We start from the raw sequence: 18,469 nt of genomic DNA, 5'->3' as shown, positions 1-18,469 counted from the left end.
TATATATATATACTATATTCAACCTTACTTTGTTAATTGCACAATGCTACTATTTGCACTTCTGGTAGATACTAAACTGCATTTTGTTGCTGAGTACCTGCACTGTGCAATGACAATAAAGAGTTGTATCAATGTATCAATCAGTGTGATACAGAATGTTAAGCCAATCAGCTCACATAGTTTAAGCTGATAGGTCCTTTGACTTGTAATCTGGAAGCTAATCAATTTGCAAATTTGCTCTGTCTGCAAGTAAGCCAGTTTCACTGCAGCACACTATGATATTTTTCTCTGAAACCCTCCTCCTCCCCAGCTCCGGTAGATTGCTGGAGGATGAGGTGAGAGAAATGTTGATTATAAATATAGTTATATTACATTCACTTCTGAAAATTATAGAAAAATATAGTTTTAAATACTGTTTTACCCAATATTTGTGAGTGCTGTGTATTTTAATGGTTCTTAAAGTATTGTTTTGAGTAAGTGTTGAGTTGTGTTGAGTAAGTATGATGGTAATATAATGGATAATATCAACTTTGCCATTTCATAAGCTAAACAAACCCTCAACATGTAGGAACATGTTTTATATGAAGTTAGGTCATATGGTAAGTGTTAAGCAGCCAGTGATGTGGAAAATGGGATTAATCTTTTACCTCCAGTTTTGATGTTCATTGTATCACTTTCGTTGTAGCTCATATCATCTGTCTGTTTCTTTCAAAGTCAAAGTTATTTGTGTCATATTAGACACTTCTTGATATTTCCTCTGGCTGACTGACTCCTACTGTGTGACCTTGACTGGCCTCCTCCTCATATTATTGTAATGAATGTATCTGCTTCAAATCATCTCTGCCATGCTGACTGTAATGTTTGTTTCTATCTAGAGCATTTAGACTCACAGCACGCACTAGTTTCCCTATCAATTACATTGAAGCGGCAGGGAAGCCCCTCATGTGAGCTATTACTCTGGATTTATGGTGAACAGTCATCTACCACACACACATGAATGTACAGTAATTATCAGATCCTGCTGTTGATAGCTGGTTGAGAGCATGAAAGTCCTTTTAAGGCAAGTCAGGTCACCCGGCATCCATCTTGGCACCTCTTTTATATGCTGTCAAAAGACATACAAGTACAGCTCCTCCACATTTCTGTTTTAGAATTCATTTAATGTTCAACTTTAATGTTCCATGTCTTACATTGTTCATTTACAACCAAGCCATTTAACATACAACACTTTATTTTCTTCAGGGAGTGTTTAACTTACAATATCTGGAGAAAAACCTCAGTTTCACAGAGCAGATAACAAAAGAGTGTGTCGTCTTTGGTATGCTATCCTGAACGATTTGCAGTGTGAGTTTGGATCATTAGTTTCTGCTGTCTTCATCAGTCTACAGAGTTTAGTCAGACTGCTGCTCTGTGTAAATAATGTCTTCATTATCATATGACTGTTTTGGTGAATGTGGACTTTTTTTAAACCTGTATTGACCACTGTAGCCTCTCTAGTGAGTCACATACAGTATTACCTACAGGGCTGACAGACCTTTTTACTGGTTGCCTTATAGTAGTCATGGTAAAGATCTAAAATAAGGGTGCTACTGTTTATTTGATTGGCATAAAGGAGCAGATTCAGCTGGGAATATAACACTGTAGCAGTCATAATGTGCTGCTAGTTTTGTGCATAAACATATTGTTTATATAATTAAAAAATGCCAAATATTCTTTTTATACACAAATCAAAATTCTACACCACTATACAAAATATGCTCATTACATATTATTGGAATTACTCAGCCTGATCAAAGACCATGTTTACAGCATTTAATGGACAAAATGATGATTTTAGCAATAGAATACAAATATCTAAATAACGTAATTTTAGGTTTCACAACTAACCACACCAGCATCCAAAATACAACTTATGCTGCTGACCAGCTAGTTTTATCAACAGGTAACCCTATTATTACATCTAAAAGAGGAGATCAAATTCACAGATTGCACATACTTGTATGATTAAAGATCACAACATAATTTACCCTGTATTATTAGACCAGTGAATTTCTGCTGAAGTGTTTCAGTATCTCTCACATTCAGACATACAGTATAGAGTATAATAACTCAACATGTTCTCTTTTCTTCTGAGTGGATTGACTAAAGCTTCATTGTTCCACACGTTTGTTAGAAATACTGTACGCTTGTTAGTGAGATCAATTTTGAGCAGACGCTCAGAAATACTGTTAAAGTTCAAACAAACACAAACAAATGATTCAATCAGCACTTGCATCAGATTAAACTGTCTGCACAATGGCTGATTAATGAAGCATCTCTTGAGCGGTTTGTTTAATTACAGGTTGTTTTAAAATCACATTGATTTGATTGAGGTTTGAATCATTTCCACAGCTCTAAGTGCTGCTCATTCATCTTTTTATCAGTTATAGAGGCAATCAATACAGCAGCAACATGTGAGGTAAACAACAAATTATTCAATGTGCATTGCTGAAACAAAGCCTTTCCTCCTGCTTGTTTTGCACTGTAACTCTGTTCAACTGAGTGTATGAGGACATTCATTCTTACTAGATGGTGCTCGATCAGAAAGCCGTGCCGTGCATCAGCCTTTGGCTAAAAGAGCTCAGAGATCAATTTTACTGAGGAATACATTTACCACAAAATGACACCTCACACTCTTTCTCTTTCACACTCTTTTGCTCGTGCTACCGAGTATTCATCTAGCGAATCTCCGCTCTCTTCCTAACAAAATGGACGAACTACATCTTCTCACCTGTACAAACAAGGACTTTTCAACCTCTGCTGCCTTGTGCTTCATAGATGAGTGAAGCCATTCCAGACAGTGCGTTACATCTGCTGGGCTTTCAGCTGTTCAGAGCAGACCGCATCATGGAGTTAACAGGGAAAACGAGAGGTGGTGGAACATGCTTTTACATCAATGAAAGTTGGTTTACAGATGTAACAACGTTAAAGAAGATGTGCTGTCCTAATTTGGATGCACTCTTTATTAACTGTAAGCCTTTCTACTCGCCGCGGGAGTTTTCCTCCTTTATTCTGGTGAGTGTTTATATCCCGCCACACGCGTGCGTGAACACAGCGCTGCAACAGCTGGCTGATCAAATCACAGACACGGATCAATAATACCCGGAGTCAGTTATTATTATTCTTGGGGATTTTAACAAAGCAAACCTCAAACGTGATCTGCCCAAATACAAACAGCACATTACATGCCCAACTAGAAACAGAAATATACTGGATCATTGCTACACGACAATAAAGGATGCATATCGCTCTGTCCTTAGAGCAGCTTTGGGACTCTCTGATTACTATCTGGTTCATCTTACTAAACCTATAGTAAAAGTGGACCAATGAAGCAGAGCTGAAACTACAAGCCTGCTTTGACTGCACTGATTGAAGTGTTCTTGAGGCTGCAGACACCAATCTGGACAAGCTCACAGATACTGTGACATCATATATCAGTTTCTGTGAGGATGTGTGCATTCCTACTAGGACTTATTTAACATACAACAATGACAAACTGCGGTTTACAGCAGAACTCAGGCAGCTTCATCAGGCAAAAAAGGATGCTTACATAGGTGGGGATAAAATCTTGTACAATCAGGCCAGGATCACACTGAATAAGGAAATCATAGTGTGTAAAAGAAGCTATTCTGATAAGCAAGTTTTCAGCTAATGACCCTGCATCAGTGTGGAGTGGCCTGAAACAATTTACTAACTACAGGACTCCTACCCCCAACACCCAACAACCAACCTACCCCCAACAACTGGCTGATGACCTGAATGTGTTCTACTGTAGATTTGAAAGGCCAAAACTCACACCCCACACCCACTCTGACCTTCACTTCACACAAACATCAACACCTCCTGAAACCCCTCTCCTCCCCCCTCCTGCTACTTAACCTGCACTTAAGATCTGTGAAGAGGAGGTGTGCTTTGTCTTCCGAAAACAAAAGACAAGGAAAGCACAGGGCCCATACGGAGTTTCACCCACTTCCTGTGCTAACCAGCTGGCCCCCATCTTTTCACTGATCTTCAATAGATCACTGGAGCAGTGTGAAGTCCCATGCTGCTTCATATGCTCAATCATCATTCCTGTCCCAAAGAAACCCAAAACATGGGATTGCATCATAGCTTGCAACATCTGGACAGACCAGGGACATATGGAAGGATCCTTTTTGTGGACTTCAGATCGGCTTTCAGAACCATCATCCCAGCTATTCTCCAGACTAAATTACACCAACTCTCTGTTCCCACATCTGTCTGTCAGTGGATCACCAGCTTTCTGACAGACAGGCAACAGCTAGTGAGACAGGGGAAATTTACTTCCAGCACATGTACAATCAGCACTGGTGCCTTCCAGGGATGTGTGCTCTCCCCACTACTCTTCTCCCTGTATACAAAGGACTTCACCGACAAGGACCCCTTTGTCAAGCTCCTGAATTTGTAGACGACACTACCATCATTGGCCTCATCCAAGATGATGATGAGTCTATATACAGAATAGAGGTTGAACGGCTGGCTCACTGGTGTAGTCAAAACAACCTGGAGCTGAACATGCTCAAAATGGTGGAGATGATTGTGGACTTTAGGAGGAACACCCCAGCACTGAACCCCCTCACCATTCTAAACAGCACTGTGGCAGCAATGGAGTCATTCACGTTCCTGGGCACTACCATCTCACAGGACATGAAGTGGGAGACCCACATTAACTCCACTGTGAAAAAGGCCCAGCAGAAGTTGTACTTCCTTCACCAGTTGAGGAAGTTCAACCTGCCACAGGTGCTGCTGATACAGTTCTACTCAGCAGTCATTGAGTCTGTCCTCTGCACTTCGGTAACTGTCTGGTTTCCTGTTACCCTGAAACAGGTAGTTCAAGGGGGCACAAGTGGCAAGGGGAGCAGAGGAACAAGGCAAAACAGAAGACCAGGGTGGTGCTGGAGGAATAGACCAGGGTGGAGCTTGCGGAGCAGGAGACTTGGGCATAGCCAGCAGAGGTGTATACCAAGGCAGAGACTTGGGAGGAACTGGCGGAGTGGAATGCCCTGACAGAGCCGCAAGGAAGGTGACCCATGGTGGAGCTTTTGGCAGAGCATTCCAGGGTGGAGCCGGGGAGACGGAAGACCAAGGCGAAGTCGGGGAGGCTGGAGACCAAGGCAGAGCTGGAGGGATGGAGAACCAGGGCAACGCTGCAGTCTCGGAGGACCAAGGTGGAGCCGGAGGATCAGAGGGCTGCCGTGGAACTGGGGGCTCGGAAGACCAAGGCAGAGCCAGTGGGAGTGAGGACCAAGGTGGAGTCGGAGGGATGGAGGACCCCTGTGGATCCAAAGGGGTGGAGGGCCTGGAAGTCCATGGTGGAACCAGGGGGTCGACAGACCAAGGTGGAGTCAGAGGGACGAGGGATCCCGGTGAAGCTGAAGGGGTGACACACCACGGTGGAGCAGAGGGGCCGAGTAGCCACGGTGGAGCCGATGTCATGGGCTCGGAGGGCTGAGGTGGAGATGAAGGGTCAGAACCCTTGTGCTGAAACCACAACTCCGAAGACCATGGTGGATCTGGCTGGACAGAAGACCGTGGTCATGCCGGTGGAGCTTGAGGGCTGAGGAGAGCCAGCTGCAGGGCAGAGACTGGGTCAGGAGGCCTGGGAGGCAGACACAGGGCCAGGACTCAGTCAGAAAGCCTGGGAGGCAGACACAGGGCCGGGACTGGGTCAGGCGGCTGAGCTGCTGGAGGAGGACTGGGCAGAGCCACTGTAAGAGGAGTCTCTGGGAGAGCAGACGGAATCGCTGGAGGAGGAATTTCTGGGAGAGCGGATGGAAACGCTGGAGGAGTCTCTGGGAGAGTGGATGGAACCGCTGGAGGAGGAGTCTCTTTTATTTCCAAAGACAAATGTCTAAAAAGCTATTTTAATAGACTACATGTTTACAATTGATGGAAAAACATACACAGGGCTGAACACTGGATTACTCTCAGTGCTTAATCTTTTAAGTCAAAAACAGTTCTCATTGGGTGATTTCAGGTTAGAAATAAACTAAGAAACAAACTTTTTTTTTTCAAGAGTTCACTCATCATCTGACACCCTTTTACTTTTGTTCTCTCTCTCTTCCTACATTGTGTTGTTGTAGATTCGTCTGTATGCCAGACCTGATGCCATCGAGAGCGGATCAGGGGACTACGCTCTTCACATCACCAAGAGACTCCTTCAGTTCTACCAGGATTACTTCAAAGTCAAATATTCCCTCCCCAAATTAGGTAAGTACAGTGGTGAAGTCTGTTTCAGCTTTGAATGGCTTCAGTGATGCAATTTAAATTGCCAATATATATTCTTCTCATGGGAAACTAGCTGATTATTCATTGTACTTTTTGTACTGCAGCGGTTTGTGTGTAGTTCCTGCTTTATGCTGGTGTAAAGGAGAAGTCAAGGAGTGTCAGTAGCAGCTCAGTTCTTGAATTTATTGATCCTAGCATTTTATCCTATTGTGGTTGTGTTTAGTCTTGGGAATCAGAGCACATGTGTATGGTGTTAAAGAATGTGTTTGTCTGTGTATTGATATGTGTGGGTACTGTATGTATATGTGTGATTTGTGTGTGTGTGTGTGTGTGTGTGTGTGTGATTGTGGTGTACTGGATTACATCAGACTCTCCCTGTCTCTCTGTCTCGCTCCATTGGGTTTCTGTCAGTTCTCTGTATTCATTTGAATATACCCATCAAACTCTCTGGCCTTTTGTCTTTCACTCTCCTCCCTCGCCTGCTCCATTTCCCTCCAAATGTATTTGTTCATATGTTTGCATCCATGTGTGTTTTTTGCAGTGTGCATGTTTTATTAATCATGTGTGTACTCTCTTAAACAGTCTCTTGGCATCATTGCTCTGTTTGTTATTGAGGATCAGAACTTCTATATCCTCCTGTTACTCACACACAAACACAATTTTACACATTTTCTTTTGCATCATATAATACAGGGTTTCTACTAATAGTTTTTCTAGGACTTTAATTTCAAAACTCACATATTAAAATGAGGCAAATCAGGTTAATAAACCAGGACTGCTACTGTTTGCATCTGTGTAACTATGACACAATTGCTCAGTAGACTTAGACCTGACGCATGATCAATAACTCACTGACAGACTGAATTTATTCACGTGACCTGTCAGAACATAATTGGCATCATTTAAACCCCCTCAACATTCTTTTGTGCTCGTAATGAGTTTATTTTTTATTTTATTTTTTCATTATGGATGCTCTTTTGATTTATTTCCTTATGGATTGAATCACTGAATCTTTTCAAACAGGGTCAAACCCTTTAATAAGGCTGGTGACTTTAATTTCTCTTTGAGCTGGACACATGCTAAAAAGATGGTCATGGCTAGCTGTTAAAATCTCACATCAAGAACATTTGTGCTTGTGCAATGAAATGGTTCATTTTTTTTAACTGTCTTATCAACTGAGAGGATGCTTGCGTGATGCATGCATGATGATTAACTGAATGAATGCAAACTGACCTGAAGAGACTTTTGATACGTTTGTCATAATGTTGCATGTGAGCAGTTGCATGTGAGCGGTAAATTCAGCTGCAAGATGGTTTGAGTTTGAAGTGCAGCCTCATTTGAGAAACGATGAGGATGTAATAAATGCTGCTGTTATGTAAAGGCACCATCTGTGTGTTGAGGGTGGGAGCAGTTGCAGCCTCTCAGGTCGCCTAACAGGGACATTCTGTCATTCTGTTCATGCACAAGTGAAACATTCAGAGAAATGAAATCAGAGCGTGCAATGAACAGATCACATGTTGCCTCAAGGTTGCACAACTTCACAAAGTTGCTCTTATTGAAACATGCTTTTTTAAAGATGTATTCCATCTTTTAGCCTCGGCTTGATTTTAAGATGTTTCTGGTCCCTATTATATTCCACACCTCCACCACATTTGGATGGTGTCATATTGGCGTCAGAATTGAAACATTTAATTTTCCACTTTGTTGTTTGTGCATCTTAGTTGGTCTTGGAGATAATTTACTCTCTTTTTACCAAGTTGTGACCTCTTTACAGAATTACACATGTAATATATGCCATGTTATGTGTCTTGCCCTGGAAACCTCATAACTGTAGCCATTTTCTGATCTGCAGACTTGTTCTGAATGAAACTGATTATCTGTTATAACTTATCAAATGTTGCCATCACTGCATTGACAAGATACAACATTAGGGCTGAAAAGGCTTTTATATGTTTTATAGCATTGTTATTACATTGTATTTACAATGTAACTACAATATTAGAAAGTAAAGTCAAGTCATATATTTTTATTTGTATAGCGCTTTTCACAACACACATAGTTTCAAAGCAGCTTTACAGACAGTTATGCATTAACAGAAAATAAAACTGTAATATCTATACATTCTTAGAGTCATCATTGTGTAGTTTGATTAAATGTGATTGTAAATTGTGTCTAAATATTAAATAATAATTGTATTTAGAACCCCTGTGAACAAGCTGAAGGCAACTGTGGCAAGGAACACAAAACTCCATACAAAGTGTTAGTGGTCTGAGAAATAGGACCTAAACCATGCTAATGCAAGTCCACTAATGCCAACATAATTGTCATGGCTGGTGAGTTTGTCAGTTTGTTCTGTGTATTTTGTTATTTTATCTTTCTCATGTCTCGCAGGCACTGCTGGCATGTAAGATCAGTGTTTCCATGGGAACATTGGTTGTTCCCATAGGAACGCTGATCATGCCACTAATTAGCATGCTGGCAGCACCTGGTTCTTCACTAATTCACTCCCTTCTTAAGCCCTTCGTGTTCTCAGTATCTTTGCTAGATTGTTGTTTGATATGAAGTAACTTACCTCAATCTCTCTGCCTAGTTTGTCCTGTCTCGTGAATCTGTTTAGTTGCATGTCTCTGCCCGCATGTCGGGAGTGTGGTTGCCTTCCAGTTTGCTGGCTGTTTTTCTCTGCACCTCACTATGCTTCAATGGAGGATACCTACGAATTTGCTGCTGACTTCCACAATGCACACACTCGCCTATGAACACACTCTTCACATATTTTCCCATTGCACGATGCGCACGCATCCTCAAACCCCTCTCCGCAACTGCAGCCAGTGCCGGGATCCTCAGTCTTCACCAGCACAGTGAAAGTTAATATTTATTTTTTATAAATCCTTTGAACTGTTCCTTTGCTCTTGGGTCTCTTTGTCTCACTCTTGTTCTCTGACAATAATTCTCCAGCCTATTCAAGAGAATGTAGTGATCTGTCATGTCGAAGGCAGCACTAAGATCATAAAGCAATAGAGGAGAAATGCAGCCAAGATTAGATGATAAGAGCAAGTCATTTGCAACTCTGATAAGTGCAGTCTATGTACTGTGATGGGGCCTAATTCCTGACTGAAATTGTTCATATATACCATTTCTCTGTAGAAATGAACATAGTTGGGAGGACACTACCTTTTTACATAAATTGTAGATTTGAAATCGGTCTGTAATTAGCCAATTCACCAGGATCAAGCTGTAGCTTCTTAATTAGTGGTTTGATAACTGCCATTTTAAAGTTTCTTGGGACATGTCCTAAGGACAGCAAGGAGTTAATAATATTAAGAAGAGGTTCTGAGATTACAGGGAATACCTCTTTTAAGAGTTTAATTGGTATTGGATCTAACATTCATGTTGTGGCTTTTGATTTTTTTATATACGTTTTGTTAGCTCTTCATGACCTATGACAGTGAAGGATTGAAGTAGCTCATGAGTAAAATTATGAAACACTGTTTTCTGAGGTGCTGTGACAGTTGATTGCATAATTCAAATTTTATTTCTGATTATTTCAATTTTATCAGTAAAGAATTTAAGTCATTAATATTGTGCTGCGACGGAATATCTGGTTTTGTCAATTTGGTTGGTTAATTCCTAACCAATTTAGCCACAGTACTGAATAAACACCTTGGATTGTTCTGGTTATTTTCTATGAGTTTGATATAATATGCTGACCTGGCAGCTTTTAGTGCCTGTCATACAAACACTATCCTTCCATGCACAGCGGAATACCTCTAATTTTGTGTTCTTCCATTTGCACTCCATTGTCTGAGCTGCTTTCTTGAGAGCATGAGTGTGATCATTATACCATGGTGTGGGGCTTTTTTCTTTAATTTTCTTTAATCGAAGGGGGGTGACATTATCAAGAGTGCTACAGAAGACTGTATTTATATTTTCTGTTATTACATCAAGTTCTTCTAGACTTTTCTAGGCTTACTGAGTATGTGAGGCAATTCTGGAAGATTATTAGTGAAGCTATCTTTAGAGGTCAAAAGAATAGTTCTACCTGAATGACAGCGTGGTGTAGATTGAGTGACATCAGCTGATTGCAGCAAAGAAGAGATGAGGTTATGATCTGAGATGTCATCGCTCTGCTGCAGAATTCCTATAGTATCAACATCAACTCCATATGACAGAATTAAATCTAGCGTATGATTATGGCGATGAGTTTGTCCTGTCACATTTTGTCTGACACCAAGAGAGTTGAGAATATCAATAAATGCTAATCCCAATGTGTCATTTTCATTATCTATATGAATGTTAAAGTCACCAACAATTAAAGCTCTATCTACAGTAACTACAAGATCTGATAGAAAATGTGCAAATTCACCAAGGAAATCTGAGTACGGCCCAGGTGATCTATATACTGTAGCAAGGGCAAAAGATGACAGAGATTTTTTATTTATATCTGTCGGTGCCACATTACGCATTATAAGTTCAAAAGACTTAAACGTATATCCTATCTTTTGAGTAACACCAAAAACTACACTGTAAATTGTAACAACACTTACTCCTCAACCCTTCAGACGAGGCTCATGTTTATAACAATAACATGGGGGAGTAGATTCATTTAAACTAATATATTCATCTGGTTTAAGCCAGGTTTCAGTCAAACAGAGCACATCCAAACTATGATCTGTAATAATTTAATTTACTAAATGATTTAGTGAGAATTTTGTGTTTTGTAGTTCAGGGAAAAGACACAGTCTCAATATGATATCTAGGTGATACAGTCTCTATGTGTTGTAGTTAATGTGACCTGTGTGACATCTCAAGGCAGCTAGCAGACGTTTGGATTAACCAGTTTGTCTGCTTCTTGAACAGGGCTCCAGTTAGTCAAATATTACAGTTAAAGTCTGAGTCAAGACTGCTTTAAGAGTAGGGTTGTGCTTTTAAGGCTCGACCCATTACTCAATAACTTCCTCAAAACAGTTGTGAACTGCTTATTACCAGACATCCTGAGTATTGTTAATCAGTCCCTAATCAGCAAGTAGTTTTTCCACATATTTTTAAAACTGCAATTGTTAGGCTGTTGCTGAAGAAAAGTAATCTTTATTCATCTGTACTCAGTAACTACAGACGTATCTATAATCTTCCATTTCTTGGTAAAATAATTGAAAAAGTAGTGTCCATAAACCTCAATAACTATCTCAACATCAATAATATTAATGACACATTTCAGTCTGGCTTCCGGGTCAACCACAGCAGAGAAACAGCTCTGCTAAAGGGTTTAAGCGATCTGCAAGTTATTAGGTAATCTGTCAATCCTAGTTCTTTTAGATCTGAGTGCTGCTTTTGACACAGTCAATCATGAGATTCTGCTCGACCGACTGCAAAACTGGGTTGGTCTATCAGGCTTTGTCTTAGACTGGTTTAGTTCCTACTTAAGCAGCAGGGAATACTATGTTGCACTGGGTACTCACACCTCCAGGCATCCCTCAAGGCTCAATTTTGGGTCCTCTATTATTTAACTTATACATGCTACACTTAGCTGGTGTAATTAATCAATACAACATTTCCTTTCATCAGTATGCAGATGCCACACACCTCTGTCCTTCACTTGCACCAGATGCCCACAATTCAATTTCAACCCTGCTGGACTGCATAGAGAACATGCATTTATGGATTTCACAGAACTTTCTACGGCTAAATATAGATAAGTCAGAAGTACTTGTTATCAGAAATGATGCACAGAGAACATCTATAGGCCAGTAATCATGTCAAAAATTTAGGAATCACATTTGACAGCAATCTCAGTTTAAAAAAAGCATATTTGCAATGTTTGTAAAACAGCATATTATCACTTCAGAAACATTTCCAAAGTATGTGATATTGTCACCCCCACATATGATAAACTCATTCATGCATTTTTATTACATCAAGGCTTCATAATTGCAATAGTGTTTTGGCTGGGTTACCAAATAGCTCTATCAAAAACTTACAAAGAGTTCAAAATGCAGCTGCATGAATGCTGACTCGCACTAAAATGAGAAATACATTACTCCAACACTCAGATCCCTTCACTGGCTGCCTGTATCCTTCAGAATTGATTTCAAGATCCTCTTATTAGTTTTTAAATATCTTCAAGGTACTGCCCCTACATACCTACTGTATGTAATATGGTTACTAAATATACTCCAGCAAGATCACTCAGATCAACCAACGGCAACTTGTTGGCTGTACCAAAAACACGGCTAAAAAGCGGTGAGTCAATCTTCAGTCATTACAGTCCCAAGCTGTGGAACTCTCTCCCTGACAACCTATGAGCAGTTGACTCACTTTGCACTTTTAAAAAGTATATCAAAACACACTTGTTAACTAGGGCCTTTCCTTGAGGATTTTATTTTCTTATTCTCTTGCTTATTTCATTTTACTTTTTTTTTTATTTTCCTATTCTTTTACATCAATTTCCGTATTTATGTATGGTTCCCTGTCTGTCACTCACTCGACGTTGTGTCGATGTAGTGACACAAGGTGTGACCCCTAGTGTCACTACATCGACACAACGTCTCGTTCCCTACATAAGGGAACGGAGGTTACGAAAGTAACCAGGACGTTTTCTTTTCTTTTTTGTTTTATTTGTGTGAAGACATATGTACTGTACATGTATATCTTCTCTGTAAATCATTTTTAAAAGGTGCTATAAAAATAAAGCTGTAAAGGAGGAGGCGAGAAGCAGCTTTCCTTGTTTAGGTAAGGATTTGTTTTCTCTGTTTGCAGCACAATTTACAGTCTCACGTTATGCACTAAGTTAATCCACTATCGCACACCGCTTCACAAAATAAACTCTCATTATTTGTAATAGAAAATCTTTGTTTCTGGTTTGGGTCTGTCATGCCCAGGTTCTCTCTCCCTCTTCTATTTGCGGTGTGTCTATTTATGCCGCTCTCCCCGTGCTCACTGAAATTAGAGACAGGTGTTAGACATAATTTAGCTCAGGTGTAAGCACCCTTACCACTTTCTCTGTCTCCGGAGAGATGCTTGACCATGCTCCCGCTGCCACATATCCCCACCGCCCGACTCAGGCTGGGGCGGCATCCGGCCTGCCTACCAATCCCCCCCCATTCCTGGAAAGGAAGTCGGCGACAGCCATCTGCACCCCCGGTCTGTGGACCACCTTGAACTTAAACGGCTGAAGAGCCAGATACCAACGGGTGATCCAGGCATTAGTATCTTTCATGCGTTGGAGCCACTGGAGTGGGGCGTGATCCGAGCAGAGGGTGAGGCCCGCCCCAGCAGGTAGTATCGGAGAGTGAGGACCGCCCACTTGATGGCGAGACACTCCTTTTCCACGGTGCTGTACTTAGTTTCCCTTAATGAGAGCTTACGGCTAATGTACAGCACCGGGCGCTCCTCCCCCTCCACCACCTGTGAGAGTACAGCCCCCAGCCCCCTGTCTGAAGCATCTGTCTGTAAAACAAAAGGGAGAGAGAAGTCAGGTGAATGTAAAAGTGGCCCCCCGCAAAGTGCAGCTTTAACTTGCGTGAACGGCTGGTGACGTCCGAATAATTAGGCACGAACCTTCTATAATAGCCAGCCAGCCCCAGGAACTGTCTCACCCCCTTTTTGGTCTTGGGTCTCGGGCAGGTCGCAATCACCGCTGTCTTATCAATTTGGGGACGCACCTGCCGGTGGCCCAAGTTAAACCCCAGATACCGTACCTCCACCTGCCCAATCGCACACTTCTTTGGGTTCGCTGTGAGTCCCGCTCGGCGCAGCGATCTCAGAACCGCCCTCAGATGTTGCATGTGCCGCTGCCAATCATTGCTGTAAATGATGATATCATCTAAATAGGCAGCGGCGTAGGCTGAATGCGGTCTGAGGATTCGGTCCATGAGACGCTGAAACGTAGCCGGGGACCCAAACAAACCGAACGGAAGAGTCACAAATTGGTGTGATCCAAACGGTGTTGAGAAGGCGGTTTTCTCACGGGAAATTGGTGTCAAGGGGATCTGCCAATAACCCTTCGTCAAATCCAATGTCGAGTAAAATCGAGCACTGCCCAACCGATCGAGCAACTCATCAACGCGAGGCATTGGATACGCATCAAATTTAGACACCGCGTTGACTTTCCTATAATCCACACAGAATCGTACAGACCCGTCGCTCTTAGGCACTAGAACAACTGGGCTGGACCAATCGCTGTGGGATTCTTCTATTACCCCCATATCGAGCATCGCATCCAATTCTTCCCGAACAATTTTCTTCTTGTGTTCGGATACGCGAAAGGGGCGGCTACGTACCATGACCCCCGGCTCGGTCTCGATGTGGTGATAGATGAGGTTTATACGCCCCGGTAGAGGGGAGAACACATCCGCAAACTCCTGTTGCAACTTAGCAACCTCCGTGAGTTGACTCGGTGAGAGGTGGTCTCCGCAAATGACCGGGGTGAACTGTTTATGTTTTGAACTCACCTCCGGTCCGAGCTCCGCCTTCTCGGGAATTACCGTAGCCAGCATCACGGAAACCGCCTCCCTCCACAATTTCAGGAGATTGAGGTGGTATATTTGATTTGCGCCCCCTCTGTCGGTTCATTTAACCTCATAATCGAGATCTCCCACTCATCGTGTGACCTCAAAGGGTCCTTGCCACTTGGCGAGTAATTTAGAGCTCGATGTGGGAAGCAATACAAGCATTTTATCTCCCGGTGCAAATTCCCTTAGCTGAGTTCCCCTGTCATACAGTCGGCGCTGTCGTTCTTGAGCTTGGAGCAAATTCTTCTGTGTTAGCTGCCCCAAAGTGTGGAGTTTTGCTCGAAGATCAAGGACGTACTGAATTTCATTTTTACTGTTTGAAGGTCCCTCCTCCCAGGCCTCTCGCAATACATCAAGCACACCACGTGGGCGTCGCCCATACAGCAGTTCGAATGGGGAGAAGCCAGTGGAGGCTTGCGGGACCTCTCGTACTGCAAATAACAGGGGGTCGAGCCATTTATCCCAATTTCTAGCATCATCGTGCATGAACTTACGAATCATGTTTTTGAGGGTTTTATTAAATCGTTCCACCTGGCCATCCGTTTGAGGATGGTACACGCTGGTGCGAATTGATTTAATATTTAACAACTCGTACAGTTCACGTAGTGTCCGTGACATAAACATTGTGCCCTGATCGGTGAGGATTTCTTTCGGAATCCCCACCCGGGAGATTATTTTGAAGAGTGTTTCCGCAACACTGCATGCTGAGATGTTGCGAAGAGGCACTGCTTCCGGATATCACGTTGCATAGTCCACTAAGATCAATACAAAGCGATGTCTGCGTGCTGACCATTCTAATGGCCCGACGAGGTCCATTCCAATTCTCTCAAAGGGGACCTCGATCAGAGGGAGAGGGCGCAATGGCGCTTTTGGGGTGGCCGGTGGGTTAACCAGCTGGCATTCGCGGCATGCCGCACACCACCTGCGGACATCGCTGCCAATGCCCGGCCAATAGAAACGGGCTATTAGACGGTTCAGTGTCTTCCTTTCTCCTAAGTGACCCGCCATGGGATTATAATGAGCCGCCTGGAATACCATTTCCCGACTGCTCCATGGAATCAAAAGTTGGGTTGTATCCTCTTTAGTCTGAGCGTCCTGTGTCACTCTATACAACCGCTCATTTATAATCGCAAAATAGGGGTATGAAAGGGCGATGTCAGGCTGGAGTCGTTGACCATCGATGGCTCTCACTTGGTCAAAGGCGTGTTTGAGGGTTTCGTCTCACGACTGCTCCGAAGGGAAATCCCCGTCAGAGAATTCCCTGAGAAGGGGAGGGGCTGCAGCTTATTTGTGTGAAGACATATGTACTGTACATGCATATCTTCTCTGTAAATCATTTTTAAAAGGTGCTATAAAAATAAAGCTGTAAAGGAGGAGGCGAGAAGCAGCTTTCCTTGTTTAGGTAAGGATTTGTTTTCTCTGTTTGCAGCACAATTTACAGTCTCACGTTATGCACTAAGTTAATCCACTATCGCACACCGCTTCACAAAATAAACTCTCATTATTTGTAATAGAAAATCTTTGCTTCTGGTTTTGGTCTGTCATGCCCAGGCTCTCTCTCCCTCTTCTATTTGCAGTGTGTCTATTTATGCCGCTCTCCCCGTGCTCACTGAAATTAGAGACAGGTGTTAATTATTACATAATTTAGCTCAGGTGTAAGCGCCCTTACTGCTTTCTCTCTCTCCGGAGAGATGCTTGACCACGCCCCCGCTGCCACAAAAGCTTTACTTAACAGACACTAAACTGAACTCTAGATGTGTGTAAAAAGCTTGTTTTAGATGTTTCATTTCCTAACACTCTGGTACTTTAATGCTTTTGCAGTCAGTTAGATTTTAAGCCATTTGCTTTGTCACTTCTTTGACTAAAGACTCAGTCCTTTGTATCTGTCTCTAATGGCATAACAAATTCTTTCCATTTGAGAAACAATGCCACAAACCGGAACAACTTATTCATCATAGTGTCCCAGTGTTCAACTGCCGAATCTTGAACAGAGTCCAATTAGAGCAACTTAATCAGAGCCACCATCTATTTTGACAGACAAATGAGAGAGAAAGAGCCATGGCACACCTTCTCTCTTTCACTCATCCTCTTTTGTCTTTCACTCCCTCTCTCTCAAAGAGGGTGAAATAAGGAACACCAGTGAAAAAAGATTAATAGAATGGTGCAAACTGTGTAAATGGAAAAGTCCTTGTAAAAGCTTTCAGAACACGTATTGTCAGTTGAGAGTCACACACAGAAGGATGGTAAAATGGAAGTCTATGAAAAATCAGAGCGTCCGCATCCACAATAAACTTTAGTTTTAAATGAGTTTTGCTCTCTTTACATCAACAAGTGTCCTCAGCTGCAAGAATTAAAAAGTTTGATGCTTTTGGGAGTTGTTGTGAAGACTTTATATCTCCAGCTAAACAGAGAAATAAATAAATAAAATAGTCAACAGTGAGTGATTGAAGCCTCTTTGGTTTAGAAATTTCACCCTCATAAATCTGTGTCCAACAGCTAACTCTGAGACTTCATTGAGTTCTAAAGAGAACTGGAGTCTTTTCACTGTTTGGTGCTCAAACATTCAGTAAATATATACAGTATATCACACAAGACGCTGCTCAGAGCAAAATGATAAAATGGACAGTAGTTGAAAAGAAAGACCTTTGAGTGTGCAATAAGCAAATTGAAGAATTGTTCAGAAACTTGATTTTAAAATGTAATTGTCCACTCAAGCTTCACATTCACTGCATAATAGTTACGCCCCAAATTTGTTTATTCTCAATTTAAAATTGAGTTGACAGTTGGTTCAGGATATGTTTTCTGTTTGTGTTTACAGTCAAAATCAAAAGGTGATTACTATGAAGACTTTAATGGAGCACATCATGTGTTTAGTCAAGAGAAAAGAGACAGTGTGAGTGTTTGAAGTATGATTTAGCATGTGCTCTGAGAGGGAGGTGATGTATCTTAGATACTGATCTACAGTAAGTGCTTCTCAGAAAAAGATACATGGTCTATCAAAAAAGGCAGAGCTGCTCCAGTCTCTTCTACATTTTGACAGTGTGTGAGTGACAGATATGGATGAATGCAAAAGGAAATCGAAGCCCTGGCAAATGTGGGCAGGTGAATCTCAATGTGCTTTTGAAAGTGCAGTAAAGAACAGCAGATGTGTCTTTGATGTGCAGAACATTGAGAAGAGATTCAGTCCAAGAGAATGCCATCACCAAACAATTAAACCCATCAAACTTCTATGTTGTCCATTGCACTTGTTAATATTCCTCTTTAACTTCTTGAGTGTTACATACAGCACATACAATCATGGTACTCAAAGTTCAGATGTAGCTCATAATCACATGCATTTGACCGTAAGATTTATTTATAACTCACTTCATGATGAGAATGTTGACATTTATCATGGTCATGGTCAAACTGTATGTATAATCTGAAAGAATGAGACATTGTAGACAGAAAGACAGACCATCTCAGGACATCTGATGCTGAGGTACAGCAGACACACTTTCAGGACATCTGTGTCTGTCCACTGATGCCATATATGTGATTTATTTTGAGGTTGATGTAGCGATTTCCATTTTGAATGAGTCCTTTTCTTCACTAATTTTTGCAGTTAGTGATCACTGCAAAGTCACTTTTCATTGTGCAATTCTGGCTTTATCATTCAGTCATAATATTTACTATAA

The 18,469-nt window shown here is 41.8% G+C and overlaps 1 protein-coding gene across 1 annotated transcript in view; it reads left to right on the top strand.

Moving 5' to 3' along the window:
• Nucleotides 1-18,469, top strand: part of LOC127435401 (thyrotropin-releasing hormone-degrading ectoenzyme-like) — a 177,348-nt gene that overhangs the window by 10,284 nt on the left and 148,595 nt on the right. Inside the window, exon 4 of the mRNA XM_051688860.1 lies at nucleotides 6,141-6,267. Within this exon, the coding sequence (XP_051544820.1) occupies nucleotides 6,141-6,267 (127 nt within the window). The remainder of the gene's footprint in view (nucleotides 1-6,140; nucleotides 6,268-18,469) is intronic.

This window comes from Myxocyprinus asiaticus, chromosome 45 (assembly GCF_019703515.2).
Source record: "Myxocyprinus asiaticus isolate MX2 ecotype Aquarium Trade chromosome 45, UBuf_Myxa_2, whole genome shotgun sequence".
Taxonomy (NCBI): Eukaryota; Metazoa; Chordata; class Actinopteri; order Cypriniformes; family Catostomidae; genus Myxocyprinus; species Myxocyprinus asiaticus.
The sequence above is the reverse complement of the archived record's forward strand: the minus strand, read 5'-3'. Positions and strand labels throughout refer to the sequence as shown.